The 16,129-nt window shown below is 30.7% G+C and overlaps 1 protein-coding gene across 3 annotated transcripts in view; it reads right to left on the reverse strand.

Annotated features, from left to right (window-relative positions):
• Positions 1–5,174: 5,174 nt before the first annotated feature.
• Positions 5,175–16,129, reverse strand: part of LOC111035856 (aromatic-L-amino-acid decarboxylase-like) — a 32,958-nt gene continuing 22,003 nt past the window's right edge. For all 3 annotated transcript variants that reach the window (XM_022317650.1, XM_022317652.1, XM_022317651.1), the window contains exons 2-9: positions 13,515–13,646; positions 13,093–13,327; positions 10,540–10,659; positions 10,282–10,411; positions 9,435–9,695; positions 7,693–7,910; positions 6,664–6,861; positions 5,175–5,936 (exon numbers count right to left, since the gene is read on the reverse strand). In XM_022317650.1, coding sequence (XP_022173342.1) covers positions 5,625–5,936; positions 6,664–6,861; positions 7,693–7,910; positions 9,435–9,695; positions 10,282–10,411; positions 10,540–10,659; positions 13,093–13,327; positions 13,515–13,594 — 1,554 coding nt within the window. In that variant the 5' untranslated portion in view covers positions 13,595–13,646 and the 3' untranslated portion in view covers positions 5,175–5,624. The remainder of the gene's footprint in view (positions 5,937–6,663; positions 6,862–7,692; positions 7,911–9,434; positions 9,696–10,281; positions 10,412–10,539; positions 10,660–13,092; positions 13,328–13,514; positions 13,647–16,129) is intronic.

Consider the following 16,129-nt stretch of genomic DNA (forward strand, 5'->3'; position numbering starts at 1 on the left):
GATTTAACGTATCTTCTAGGCATGTATGCATAATACCTATAATACCATAATCCTATAATAGTATACCAATTACCGTAGTATGGCAATTTAAATGTCTTAGGCGTTTCAAAATCAATCTCTGAGAAGGATTCTCTACACATTTTTCCTTTTTCCCTGCTCAGCGAGTGAATAAAACGTATACAATCAAACGCAATGATTAACTACCTATAAGGATTTCCGTAAGGCCAACAAAGCGCCGGCAAATGAAAGTTAACCGCTTTTCTTTTCTTTCGCCTTCTCGCATAAATCCACTACTGCACTGTGCGGAAGTATTTATAATATACGACAAACAAATTACTAAACTTTGAGTATAACAAAATTATTAAACTTTGAAAGTATAATACAATTATTAAGCCCGCTTATAGGGTGTCGAGCTCCCGACGACGTACAATGTACAAAGTGTAGACCATATTATTATTATTATTATTATTTAAAGATGAAACGTAATACACGGGTTCAACACCGATCGTCGTCATGTACCGCAGGGCTGGCCACGAGTCCATCAGCGAAAAACGTTTTGCCTCTGCATCCAGTAGACCGGTTCTTAAACGGTGTTCCGTGGAACATGAAGAGTGTTCCGGCCAAAATCTCTTCAGTGAAAAAATAAAAATCGTTTATAATAAAGAAGACATTTCAGTTTCATCTTGTTCACTGATGCTAGACAATTATTTTACTTCCTATTGAAATGTATGTAAAATATTATGTACCTATATATAATTTGAAATACATAAAAGTACCTACTGTTTTATTTTACGACTATGATTCGCAAAAATTCATAAAAATTACAGTAAGTTGTTCTGCACATTTTTAAAATATTAAGAGCCACTGTTGTAGATGATGTAGGTGAATACATGTAAGGTATATGATTCATTTATTTAAAATTGCATGTTTATGTGGGTTACGTAGCTTCAATATTTGCCTTAAATGATAAAACTGCATGACGCCACAGATTAGCTGCATGCATGTACTTCATGATTATGTCGTACACGCATTGTAAATTATTTAAGAAGATGTTTTCCCCTCATGTGTTATCTCTGCAATCTACTCTTTATCTTACTAATGAAAGACATGGTTTTACTTTTAGACAAAAAAATGTAAAGTTTTTAAATTCTCATAACTAACTTAAGAATTTAAGTGCATAAAAAAAAAACCTATCGAAGTGCTCTAGATAATAATATTCTTACCTTATTTTAAGTTATAATAGATCTAAATTCACTCTAATATTAAAAGTAACAGAGTAATATTTTTCTTTACATGAAATTTTTCCATGGTATGTGTTAGTAAGACCACTAATGCACCTTCATTGCAGCTGACTCATGTAAAAACATACAGTTAACACGTCATCTCGGAAATAAAATATACAACAACAGCCCTTGGATTCCAAATTATCGATCGGTGATAGAACGGATGTACGATCATACGTAATTGGAAACAGTATTTTTATACCTACACCATGGCCTAGGCCATTTATCAATATGTATGTTTTAATGCACAGGACGTTTATCCTCAGCACTACTCATTACGGTGGTTTTTATCTATGTACTATACATTAATAGAGCTAAAAATGTTCTCTTTTAAATAAATTCGATTTAGGTAAGCAAAATATACGATTAACATTAATTGTTTTCGTGACGTACCTACATAACATACAAATAATACCAAACGAAAAATACGACTAATAACTTTTGAAAATTGTATTATTATATTATAGTTATATGAGTTGTATTATTTTATAAGTACAACATATTACTGTGCGTTAAGATCAGATATTATAGTTCAAACGAATCTATAATATTTATTTTCAGTCGTGATAATGTAAGGTCATTTGGAACGTGTCTATAGCATTTGTAAAATTGCTCTAGGGGTTTTGTTATTCCTATACGTTATAGGGGTTTATTTTTTATTGTATTTACAGTTCAATATTGGGCGACAGGCCAAATGCTACGGCAATAGTAAATAAACGATCATTAGTAAATAGGTTGGTGACGGTGCTTATAGGTAGGTACGCTGTTTTTTGTCAGTCTATAATCTATACGATTGTCGTACTTACCGCAATATGTTTTTCACATGTGAACGATATGAGAATCTAATGAAAGGACGAATTTTGTTATTCCAGAGATTTCAATTTTAAGCTTTCGAATTAAGTTCATTTTTTACATAATATAGACAAAAAGAATAATTTTCATATTTGTTCATAGTCCACAATATTTAAGACATATAATAAATTATAATCTGTAACTTTGTATTTCATCCTTGTGCATAATATTACGTTTGGTGGTGGCCGGTGGCTGTACAATTGACTTACACTTATACACTCTTATATACAACCCTTTAGTTATTACAGATATGTAAACCTCTCATTTAAATTGTTTTAAATAAGTTGTAATTTTAAGATATATTTAAAATAAGTGAATACTTAAATTCATAAACATATACATAGTGCGCCAATATTGGTATCACACCACTGTCGGTGTATTAATTTACATCATAATCAATTATCTTCTTTATAGTTAAAATTATATTTTATAATATTATGGTATTTCTAATAAAAAATAAAAATACGTTGAAATAATTTTAAAATTTGAAATTTTAACGAGCTAAAAATTAAAAAGTTATTACTTAATAAATTATACTCGAAAAAATATTTATTTACATCGAACCTGTATAACGCACCACCGATAATATTATTATTATATGTATACTATATAGTGGGTATTGTTCATTTTTATTGGAGTCAGGACCTTTTATTTGCAAAGTCCCAGTTGAATTTATTATTCTAAAATATTACATTCTTGAAGTTTAACGATTTTCATTATTACTTGCATTTTATTTAAAGACATAAAGACTCGGATTTTTTTTATGTTCTATATTATTTTAAAGTTTGATTAATTTTATATTCGTTTTAAAACGAAAAATGGAATTCCACAAAATCAACACATAAAGTGTTTCTCCCTTTCAATTGTATATACAGCAGATCAATACGCTGCAACATCAGTCTAAAGCCTTTTGTTTTGATATCGTGGAGTATAATTTCACTGCGTTTTATGCCTGAAAGACTAAGATAACAATTATGAGGAATAGCGTCCTATCCTAACAAAACAATAGTAAAATAGGTCCATAAAACATTTTACAAATATATATTCTACAATAAATATACACATCATAAGTAAATGAAGTTTTGTCATAGTAAATAAAAACATTCGTTCATGTCGACATAAATATTGTGTATTTAAAAGTTAAAACTAGAATTTTGATGTTCATATTCACAAAATATATTCATATTCTGCACAAAATGTAAAGCCATTATTGTATATTTTTTCTTATTTGAAAACAAAAACTAATAATGTGTTGTATTTTTTCTTTTGTAAGACAAAAGTTCACTATTAATATTCATCCACTCAGCAATTAAAAAAAGTGTTATTATTTTTAAATACCATTTCGAATAACAATCAAATATGAACATTTCATTGAAATATTTTAGATACTTTTACGAATTACGTATAATGCTCCAACAGTTTAACACTTCGTACACACATGATATTGGATACACTCTCACATATTTTCATTTCAAAATCACTTAAATAATTTGTGTTTATTGTTTTTTTTAAGTAATAAACTCTCCATGGAGTAGAAAACTGTGTACTGTACATATAGCTGTGTTGTGATTTTCCTCGATTTTTCAATCCTAATTTTTTACCGATGTATTTAACTAGTAAGTACTATCAATATATAATTATATAATATATTTGAGTTAAAATTAAAGTTTTAATTATCAGTTATCACTGTCAAAGTAATGAATACAAATAATAATAATTGGTGAATGCCAGTACATATTATTTTAGCCATTCATATGAACCAGAGTACTGTGCCATTATATCATATAGTCAACTAAATTATAAATTCTTAGAAAATCAACACTTTACGATTTTAATAACTTACACTTAACCAAAAGAATACAATAATAATGAATTAATGTGTATAGATGTGTATGAATTTTGTTTAAGATATTACATGATTTCAGTTTATTGACATAGGTAATATACTTAATAACTTATTTATTTTATTGAGTTAAGGCTTCAATTTCAGAGGTCATTTTGGCTATTTTAGTAGTTTTATTACTGTGGGAGAGGGTATGGTTGGTTAGAACACGTGTGTATGTGGCGAACATTGGTCACTAACAACCTGGGTGGTTACCCAGCCGGGAACTAGTGACACCAGCTAGTTCTTGACTTTAGAACACATTTAGTGACTGAGGCGCCAAACACAGATTCACACCAGTACATACTAAATAACTTACTATTAATGCCTTAATGTTATATGTATTAATATTAATATTTTACGAAATGAAAAGAAACTCGTAGGTTACATAAACAATGTCAACCCCTACGATAAACTATAACACTTATCATGCAAAATAAGTAAATCAAATTTGAAATAATTCGATGTCCATAAACAATACGATATCAATTATATATTTATATTTTTTTTTTTATTGAACTAAGACCTGGCTGCAACTATGGTTATTAGCTGTTTGTAAGAGGAGACGGTTGGTTTGGAACATGTATAGTTTGTGTAGCAAGGATTTTGTTACTAAAAATCCCGGGTGGTCACCCATCCAACGGCTAGCAACACCGGCTAGCAACACTGGCTGTTACGTACAACACTCGGCGAGTTTTCGCATATTGAGGGTACGACCGTCGACCGCGACACCCAGCCACGATGTATTATTGTGTATGATGAAAACACGATGTATAATCATATAGAGCGTAATCGTGTTTTATTTGATTGCAGATATAGGACATAGGATATCATATTATATTTTAATAATAAACATCTCAAAATTTGTAAGAAAACACAAGACCAGATCGTGACGATTAAACAAATCGTCGTATCAACCATGTAGGCAAATTATAATTTATAATGGTAAAGAATACAATCCAATCAAGAAGGGTTCAGAATTCGTATAGCGATTGTATGCATTTTTCGGGATATCGCCCGATAGTGGTATATCGTGTATGACACGTACGTACTTCTTAAATATTTTTGATTTTTGCATCAATCTATTTATTATTTAAGAATTTTAACTTTTTAAACACCAATCGAATAAGCAAATAAATTCAGATTTCATAGCAAAATAATTACTTAAATGTTTTTATTTTTATGTAAATATAATATGGTACATAATATAGAGAGTAGAGGTTGAATCGAAATGAGGTTAACGATTTCAAAGATAATATTTTAAACAAAAACTATTATTATCATCACGATACGCTTAAACACACGGTATAATACGAGTAAATAATATCTGTTTCCTATTTAGGTAGGTGTAGACATAGGCATCGAAAATTATAAATTTAATTTTTGGCCGGAGAGTGATGATTTTTCGGTTTCTCGTTTTACCACTGCCCGATTGCCACACTCAATTAAATTAGGTACCTACAATAACAAATAATATAATAATAGTAATAATAATTTTTATACATTTCAAAAGCAGATCGCTCTCGTGCGTCCTAATCCTTAACAATAACGACACCAGTGAGGGTATATATTATGAAGACTATAACTATATATATATATATATTAGCTCATCCTTGGGTCAGAGACTTGACGACGATGGGAGTGGCGGCGGTGAGTTCTTCGCAGTCCGCCTTTTCCTTTGGCCACGATCCTGTAATGCCGTTGCAAATGCTCGTGGGCGCCACGTCGCGTTCGCTGTCCACGCGATCAGCCTGCGCTCGTATCTCGTCCCATGCGAACTGCACGTCGACCTCTTCCGTCAGTCGGCTGCAGACCACGAACCGTATGACCAACCTCGACCGTACGGTGGCCGTGACTAGGTAGATTTGTCCGCTGGCCATCAGTCGTTCGTAAAGGTTTTTCGTCCAGACGTTGTCACCCTGCAAAAAGTATAAACAAAAACTAGGTTAACGACGTATCTGCATATCGTGAACTACGTAGGTGTCGATGCAAAGGTGCGTTGTAACTGCAGTGACACTTGGGATTCACAACGAAACGGTGTATGACGTAATATGGCTTTACAACGATGATATTATTTTTATCTTACGGTGGGCAATTACTTCTAAGAGCAGTAAAGTTCTTTAAGCTTTAACTTGAAGAGGATAGTATAGTTTCCGAAACAAAATTGGAAAAGTACTTAATTGAAAAACACTAAAAATTTGTTACTGAAATGAAAAAATGTTTTCGATTTTATTTAACACATGTTATATTTTATATTGATTTGATTTGAAACTTAATAATTGTAAATACCAGCAAATTTCACCTAATATTTACAAAAGCATATTCTATACATTACAATTGATATTTTTTTCAAAATATTTTGGATCTTGTATTGTTTCATCTGTAGACATTTTGGATTTTTTAATAAAAAGTGTCCAATTTATATAAATATATATTGTATATTATATTTATACTTTTATTTGTGTAATACATAATATCTGTGTGAATTTTGGTCATTTATTTGAATAAATTTATGGTGTCGCGATTGAAACATAAGGGTTAAGAATTCAATCCTATTTTTGTTCTTTTTCACTTTTAATAGTCTTTTCAATAAGAATAATTCGTTTATTCAATTGATATTTATATATTATTACGTCATTTATGTACCTTTAATCGGAAGCAAACCAATCCCATGGTGACGGTGACAACTTCGAACCTTGGGTCCTGGCTGACGAACTTTCCGAATAAGTCAGCTAAGTGGACCTGCTTTTTGATGTGCGCCTGTAGACCCTCTACGCCATACATCCTCAATACGAACCACATTTTCAAAGATCTGAACCTCCGGCCCAACGGTATTTGCCAATGCTGTAAAATCGAAACCATATCGGTGATATATGAAAGTAATTTGACAGAGTATATTACATAAGCAATAAAATTAAAACAAAAAACCAAGGGGACAGTTAAAAAAAAGTTAGATTACGATTAATTATTATTTCTTTCTACACTACATGCTTTTTTTCTTTATTAAAAAAAAATGAATTTTAACTAATTTATTCAATAGTTAAAGGAAAAATTGTTTAGAAAACGTATTCTCCCGTTTTATATAAGGATTTAATTCTATAATAATTAATGATTAATACTGAATACACTTCCATGCAATTACGATACATTATCTTAATATGATTTAATTTAAAAAAATACTCTGTAAGTAAATTAAAAAATGTTGTTATCATTAATAATAATATTTTAAGAAAAATGAACTATTATAGCAAGTTTAAACAAATTTCTAATAGGGGTGTTTGTTAGTTTGAATTAAATAGATATCTTACACAGAACGAATGTATACTGTTGACGATATGCATAATATTATTTTAGAAATGCCTTTATAGTATGAAATGTAGAGTTATGCAAATATGGTCACAATGATATCTATTAATAATTGATTACATAACATATTATTATAATTTATATTTATTTTTCTTTATATCTCAAAAAAGATCCCTCTACAATCTGTTTTCGTCGCACTCGTGCCTGATATGATTTACCGACAGAAATCATTTATATGTAACTTTGTGACCGTAACTAATAATATATTTGTAATTACCTATCAATATATCGTAACGTTTTTAGGTGTATTATACAATTCTAATCAATTTTTGTTGGTTAATATTTAACATTACAGACTAAAGTTCTTACTCTGTAATCCGGAACTTGGGGATCCTGGCTCTGGAAGCTGTGATTCAAGTACACCCGGTCCACATTAAACGCATCCACCAGATAAGTGGCGTTCTTCACCCACAAGGCTGAACAGTCAAAGTTAACCAAGAGCCACTTGTGCAAGTTGACGTCGAACGAGTCCGCGAATTGCACTCCCGCCATCAGATATCTATATTCCGGCAACACAAAAGCGGCTCCTATTGACGATGATATTATACCAACGACACACACACACATACCAAAAATTACAGTAATTAATAATAATATAGTAATAAAATGTTGAAAAATGTATTTCTCCGTAACAGTATGAAATAATATGTAACATTTTATAGATATGATATTATCACACACAAAAGTTTTAATTAAAGAGCGAGTTCAGTACACCAAACTTTAAAATACCTATAGGTTATTTATCCTACTATAGTTACATATAGTCTCAGACGTTTCAGTTATAATGCTGCATAAATAATAAACATCATAATATAGATAACGATATGTAAGTTCAGTTTATTATATTAGGACTATATAAAAATGGAAAATGTAAATAGTTATACATACCTCCACATGGACAGAAGGAAAATATAGAAGCTATTGAAGCGTTGTGCTGGAGAAGGCGGTATTATAAATTTCGTAGACAGAACAAGTGACAGAGTCAGAGGATAGAAGAAAAAAAGTCCATATATGTTTAACAATCGTGGAGAGAAGAAAGAATTGGATAGGACATATCATAAGAAATAATACATGGATAATGACTATGACAATTGAAGTAAAACCAGCAAGAGGCAGACTTAGGCGTACCTATTGTACAAAACAAAATATTATGTTGAATATAGGAAAAGAATCATTCAGAGAATTAAAGGAAGTAAATCCAAAACGGATAGAAAAAAAAAATTAGTCATTCTACGGATAGAAGAAAAAAAGTTGGTCTTGATCGAGTTTCATATAAATCATTCAAACATGCAAATCAGGATTTTGTATTTGAATTTTCTATACTTAAAAACATATTTGTATGCTTTATTTGCTTAACTACAACGTGTAGCTGTCGTCTATAAAATTATGTACTAAAATACTAATATTGTATTACATGTGTAAGACATATAAAATATTAATTTTAAATTACAGTTTAGTGTCGGAAATTCAGTCATTCTATCAAATTTCCATATATAAATTACTTCTGCTGATCTGGAATTCTATATAACACCATGCGCGAGATAATAATAAAGATCTTAAGGCGGGTAACGATACAATATTTAAATTTTCATTTACATAATATTATAATATATTACAATGAAGACTCGAGAACCCAGACCACTAGTACAAACATTTGGGGAAACTGCGTAATGTGTTAATTTTTATTGATTGATTGATCAATTATTTGTTTTTAAATTTAATTTTAGTTTAAAACCTAAAATTGAAAGCCAACGAAGTAGCATTGCACAGGCTAAAAAAATAATTTGTATGATAACATTTTAATAGTTTAACACTTTTACCCTTCTATAACTTGATGAATTATATAGACATTTTAAGCTCAATCAAATCATGTACGTATCATATAAAATTTCGTTTTCAAATTTCCCCATTTTGTACCTGCCTACTAAATGAAACACAAAGTATAACACATGTTCAATATTACCTAGTTGCATACATTTTGCATAAAACACATAATTATAACATAATATTATTATATTGAACAACACTCAAAGTAGGTATAGCTCGTGTACCTGCATAAGCGGCATCGACGTGCAGCCAAATGTCATTTTCGTTGCAGATGGGGCCAAGCTCCTCCAGACAGTCGAACGCGCAAGTGCCAGTGGTGCCCAACGTGGCAACCACGTAACATGGTATCAACCCTTGGGCGATGTCTTCGGCCATGGCTTCGGCCAGTATGGGCCCGGTCATCCGACCGCTTTTGTCCGCCTTGAGCATTCGCATCGGCATCGATCCTAGGAGACCGGCTTTTTCCACACTCGAATTGGACTGATCTATATTTATGTAGGCGCGGAGGGTACATGCACGGTTTTATTAAAAAATCGAATAATTATAATCGATCGGTCGTGTATCGATTCCACCCAAATTATCTTTAGTACCTATACCTGTAAGAGACTTATCGATTGCGCCGGCTACAACGCGACTCCCCCCGAACTTTTTTATAATATATTATGGGTGGCTCGTCTTAATATAATATTACTAAGGCCGTAACCATGAGTGGGTTTAAGGTTCAGACATAATATGGTATAATAAATTATTTTATTTCTATCAATAAACCAACTAATTGTCTTCTGGCTGCGGCCTTACAGTATATTATTATACACTTATACTGAAAATTGATGATGAGAAGCAAAACAATTCTGTGATAAGCGCCATAATTTGTGAAAAGTCTAAATTTAATCCGAAAATATGGGCATCATTTTCAATATAAATATTGGTACGAACAACTAACAGCAGCTGATGGAATTTTTTTTATAAAACCGATGGAATCGATAAAACCTCCATCAATCGTTCTACAAGCGTATTATAATATTACCGATAGTGCTTTATAATGGATGGTGTTTCCCCGTAAAAACTTACCGGAAGTGTAGGCCACCAGTTTTGCCTTGATCTCGCCGTCAGTCATGCTCGGATCGAGTGCTTTGATTCGCTTCGTCGTGCGGTCTTTGGCTGCCAACAAGCACACGAACGTGGCTTCGCTAGCGCTGCCCTGCATGAACCAGGCGAGTATATTATTATTTTTATTAATTTATCACCGTGTGGCCAATTAAAACTACCACACAGTTGGCCTAGAACAGATACGACAGAGATATAGGTAATTCATTTGTTAATAAATACCTGGAGAACACCACCACCGGGTCCTTCGGACTCGTTCAAGAATTCTTTCGGCAAGTCTAATATTTTTCCGAACCAATTCATAACTTGCACTTCGAGTTCGGTACACGCTGGACTCGTTATCTGTGAACAATAGTCTATATTTAAATAACTATACTTTTTTATTTTTTTGTTTATTATTATAATTTTTTTTATTAAATTTCAATATTTAAATTATTATCTCATCTATTACAACAATATTAACATGTTTAAAGATAAAAAAAACAAGAAAAAAAAGATTAATTAGTTAATATTAATAGATATTTTCATTTTATATAGGAGATTCGGAGATTGGTAACAATTAACAAATAATATAAACGGATACAGCACTAACACATAGCTTTGAGCTCCGCCAGGGTATTCAAAAATGACGTTCTAACTTTTCGAAACTTTCGAATTAATTACACTCGTTTCATAATATCAACTGCAATGCAAACTTCAGATAATATTGCAAAACAAAAAGTAATTTTTGTAACGTCATATTCGTTTAGGTTTTTTCAAATAGACATTGTTTATTATCTTTTTGAAGATTGAAAATAAAATGTAATTTATGTACACTAAATTGACTATTTACCGAATTAATATAAAAATGATAAAAATGTATTAAAAAATTGATTACTTAAGAGTAAATGATTTTTGATTGTTAATACAAAAAATAATATCTTAGACAAAAACAAAATAATATTTATATATATGTTTTAAAGATAAGTACTACAATTAGCTTTACAATTGTTCATTATCGTAAAAACACCACCGTCATAACTTTTATAATTATATTCAAAGCACATTCACCTCTGATAAATTAGCTGCAAATTAAAATTGTATAAAAAATACATAGTAACATAAATTATGTAATTATAAGATTGATTTGTAGACAAAAAACCCATTATTTGTATTGTAGCCTGTGGCAATCTGAGACAAGGCTTAAAAGTTGTTTTTGATTTTTTTTCTGTTGATATAGTGACAATAAACAATTTAGTCTACTTGAACTTGAGCATTTTAAACTAAAGGCTGAAACAGCAGAGTTCTCCATTTTTTAAGCTATTCTATTATTAATGGTACATTAAAATTCACGAACACATACCTAATAAATAATTTATCGTCAAGAACGAATACGTTTTGTCTTACGGTAGATTTATAACTTATCTACTATTTTGGTATCAAACAATTTAGGTGATAAAAATTGTATAAAATATTATAATTTTTAAATGAAAAAAAAATTATATGCATACAGTCATACTGCAGTGTTCCACGAAGACTTACTAATTAAAGGTGGCTGTTACTAAACTAATAAATTATTAAATTTTCGTGAGAAACTGCATATATATATAATTTACATTAAAAATGTATTACATTATTATTATGACTTATAAGTATACGATGATTATTTTGAACTATAAAAACTTTTAAATTTAATATAACAGCTATAGATTAAAACGTTTTTAATAATCATGTCATGTCGATATAAATTATTGTCTAGACGAATATTTTATAACACATACCGGTAAATTCTTAAAATACAACTGACCCATTAAAATGAAATAAAAAAAATCGAATGCCCCACAATCTTGAGGTAGATGTATTTAATATTAGAGCCATTCAACCCTTTGTAATAGTCCATAATATAATATGAAACGATACAGTTCTATACGGTAGAGATTAAGAAAATAATAACTATTTCTGTACATACACGATTCCGCAAATTGCAAGTACTTAATATTTAAATATACATACGATTTAACTTGATTTTTTATGCAACGTTGCCATTACATTTGTTTTTGTTCTAGTAATTATAAACTAAAATTTTTGAAAACTACAGTTTATGTTAAAATTTAAAGGTAATTAAAATTCGATAAAACCAATATCGAGTTTATGTATTAATGTATTTTTTAATTACCTAACTATTATCCTTATGAAATAACATTGAGTAACTATAATATAATTTAAATTTGATGTTTTATTTTATGGAAAAATTAAATGAAATGAATTAACTTTTGACAGTTGATAATGCTATAGTCATACAAAATAAAAATTTAATATACAATTATAGCTTTTGAAATTTCCTTCAAAATCTGATATACGAGTAATTCCAAAATATATCTCTAACCATAAGAAAATAAACCATAAGTCCCGGTAAGAATAACAAATACTAAAATACATAAGTATAATAACTACGTGAAAAGTGTAATCATGTCTGATGTTTGTAACTTAAATTATGTTTTTACGAAAGTCTTATTTTCAAAAAAGCAAATATTCGGTTATTTCACAAAGTGATACATGTATGGGCGTAAATACAATATGTTTTTTTAGTATGGCCACGTTGCATTTAAAACCATCCGAGACCGTATTTTTTGGTAACGTGTTTATTTGTATCTATATAAATGGTCATTAAAATGTATACAATTCTGCAATTTTCCGGAATCTGAGTTGTAACCGTATTATAGTTAAATAACATTGAGACGCCTTTTACCGCCTTCGAAAGAACGCGTTTTCAATATTATGTATATACCTCCATACCCAAGAAAATCCTATAGGTCCGATCCCGCTGCACAGCATGTCGCCTATGAGAGCCGGATACGAGTTTCCGGTCGGGAAAAACGCATGAAACTGAGGCGAGCTCCAGTGTGTAATGCCGGGCATGATAATGTTCTCCACGTCGGCGAACACCGTCTTCCAATCTTCACCTTTGACCGGAGCCTCGGACGGCACCAATTCGTACAGATATCCCGGTTTGACGGTGGACAGAACGGGCCTGAAACGAGTGTATTTTTTATATTTTTTAACTTTAAATGAAAATACATTTTGCGTAACATGGTCATCATTATACCAGGTAGAAGATATGTATATATTATGTATTACTATTTGCGAGCCCTTATAACAAGTGTAATACATTATAATATTTCGGCGATCGCGACCACAAAAAAAGGTGTTTTTTATACCTGTCTCGGATATTGTCCATGTAGTCTGCGATGTAGTCAATGACGGTCTTTCCAAATTCTCTAAACGATTCGGAATCCATTTTTGGTTTATTTTTTATTTTCCAGTAGACGGCGGTAAAACAATATTATTACCTGTGCAACATATAACATAATAAATAATTAGAGTATTTAATTATTATTGGAAACCAAAGAATAGAATTATCTGCGACGATGCTACACGATTTCCTTATACTTAAATATATTAACGACGTTATTTTACTTTTTAGTGATAAAGTAATCTGATCGTATTAACAAATTTGAAATATATTAAGTGAAGGAGATGTGTTTCTCCACTGGGGGAGGCCTCTTCGCTCTACTATTTTTTTTTTTTTTTTTTGTTATTTTATTATTTGTATCAGATGACCTAATACAGGGGGAGTGAAGACGGCCAACTGGCTGGACGAAATGGGAGGAATATGCTTGTTGACAGGTTACACCTAAAATGTATACATGTGTGATGACCTACAGGCTACAATATACCAATCGGATCGTATTGTGTGTTTCCTTAAAAGCCGTCAGCTGTAAATCGCATACACTAATCAGTTGGTAAGATTTATCACGAAAAAAAATTTAAAAATAATTGTACATTCACTCAGGAAAATATTGCAATAATTTCTCATTTTTGAATCAAATTAATGTTAGCAAATCGTTAATGTTCTAAACAATTACGAAGCAGCTAGTAAAAACATAATACTTATATTATAGGTACATGGCAACATATATAGAACATACTGTATTATGTACAATATAATAACATATGTCTTCAAATGATAACTAATGATTCGTGTTTGGTGCATACAATATTAACTGTAAATAACAACATAGAATGGCATATAGTATTAAATTAATATTATTCATTTATTTATTAGTAATAGAAATTATACGGAGAAAAAAAATATTATATAAGTATTTATTGTGCAATAAAATTGAAAATGCACTCTGGTCATCGTATTGTCATACTTTATAAACTATAGTGCGTTTATATAATGATTTAATTGTATACATCGAAACGTCTTCACATTTGAAAAAAAATTAGTCGACTTTCAAGGATATCGCTTATTCGTTGTTTTTATTTCTATGACGTCTGCATTCTAACAACATAATATAATGTACCAATACATTTCCAACGAACTGCATAGGAACATCGTTTAAGACATACCTAATAAACACTTATTGTTATTTTTAGAATCAACGAACTTTATATCGCATGACCGTGTGTACAGAAACGGTTCAAGTGGGTACGAAATGTATATATTCAAAGTCGTGTTAAGGACGCGTTTGGTTTTGTTTCAATAGAAAAGGTTGAGCGATCAATGGACGCGAGCAATGACATAATGTGCTAGACCATAATGATGCTGCGAAAACAAAATGGAAAAAAAATCATCAAGGTCCATGCCATGTATTATAATGAAAAAAAAAGGTTAAAATAGCGTGACACCACGCCGACAAAGGTGGTCCAACCACGCGACGCTGCAGCGTCCCTATATACAGGATAACAATTCAACGGCAGTCGAAAGATAATATTCATTATTATTGTTATTATTATAATCATCTCATTACAACATGATAATATTATTACATTAATCATACAGGACGAGCAGCAATATTATTGTGATAGAACTGTATAAATACGCCTACCGCCTCGACGTACAATAATAATACGCGTTTGCCCCGTCCATGATAAAGAAATATGGAGCTTTAAATGTGGGCATGTGGCGATGGTGAACTTAAAAATAAACGCTTACTGCAAGTTTTTGTTTCCACCGACACGATTTTCGAAGTCGTTTGTTCATTTCGTTCTTCAAAAACGGTAACGGTAACAGGACGAAACGTGTCCTCTATAAATTAAAGTTCGTGACGAATGTTTAATTCGAAGACGTCATTTTTACACGCACCGCGTTATAAAGATATGGAACTATGTACTTTATTCCAATAGGTACCTTTTCATATTATCTATAAGGAAGTCTGGAAATCACTGATGACCACTGACGATCATCGCGACGAGTGTCGACATCAGAAAAAAACCGTTTGGCAATTCCATAACTTTATTACTCGAGATATATATAGCTACGATATGTCGATGACTTTTACATTTTTTTCCTTTAATCCTAGACATTAATGCTAATCTGCAAGTAACAAATTTCATTGATTCCTGAGTACATCAGTTTTATTTTGAGTTTATTCATATTTTTAAGACATTTATTATAACGTCATAATTTATTTTTTTTACGTTGATGTCATTTTTACTAAGTTTTAAATTTTAAAGAAAATGTACGTAGATTTTTAAAAATATTTCTATAATATCGTTTGTTGTGGTCAAATTTACTGCTTGCGGGTGCTTATACAGACCTATACACATCATGATTTTACAGACATAAGCTTATTATGAATATATGTTAATATTTATGTACCTGTATGTTATTGTATATAGTAAAAATCCGATAAGTAATATTATTTATTTGCTATTTTTTTTTAGTCTTCAGATCATTAAGGCTTTTTTTCATTTTTGGTACTTATGTAGGGCGTATCTCTAACTATAACATTTCTCTAATATATTTTAGTAGTTTGTGATTAAC

The sequence above is a fragment of the Myzus persicae genome, unplaced genomic scaffold (genome assembly GCF_001856785.1).
Source record: "Myzus persicae strain clone G006 unplaced genomic scaffold, MPER_G0061.0, whole genome shotgun sequence".
Taxonomy (NCBI): domain Eukaryota; kingdom Metazoa; phylum Arthropoda; class Insecta; order Hemiptera; family Aphididae; genus Myzus; species Myzus persicae.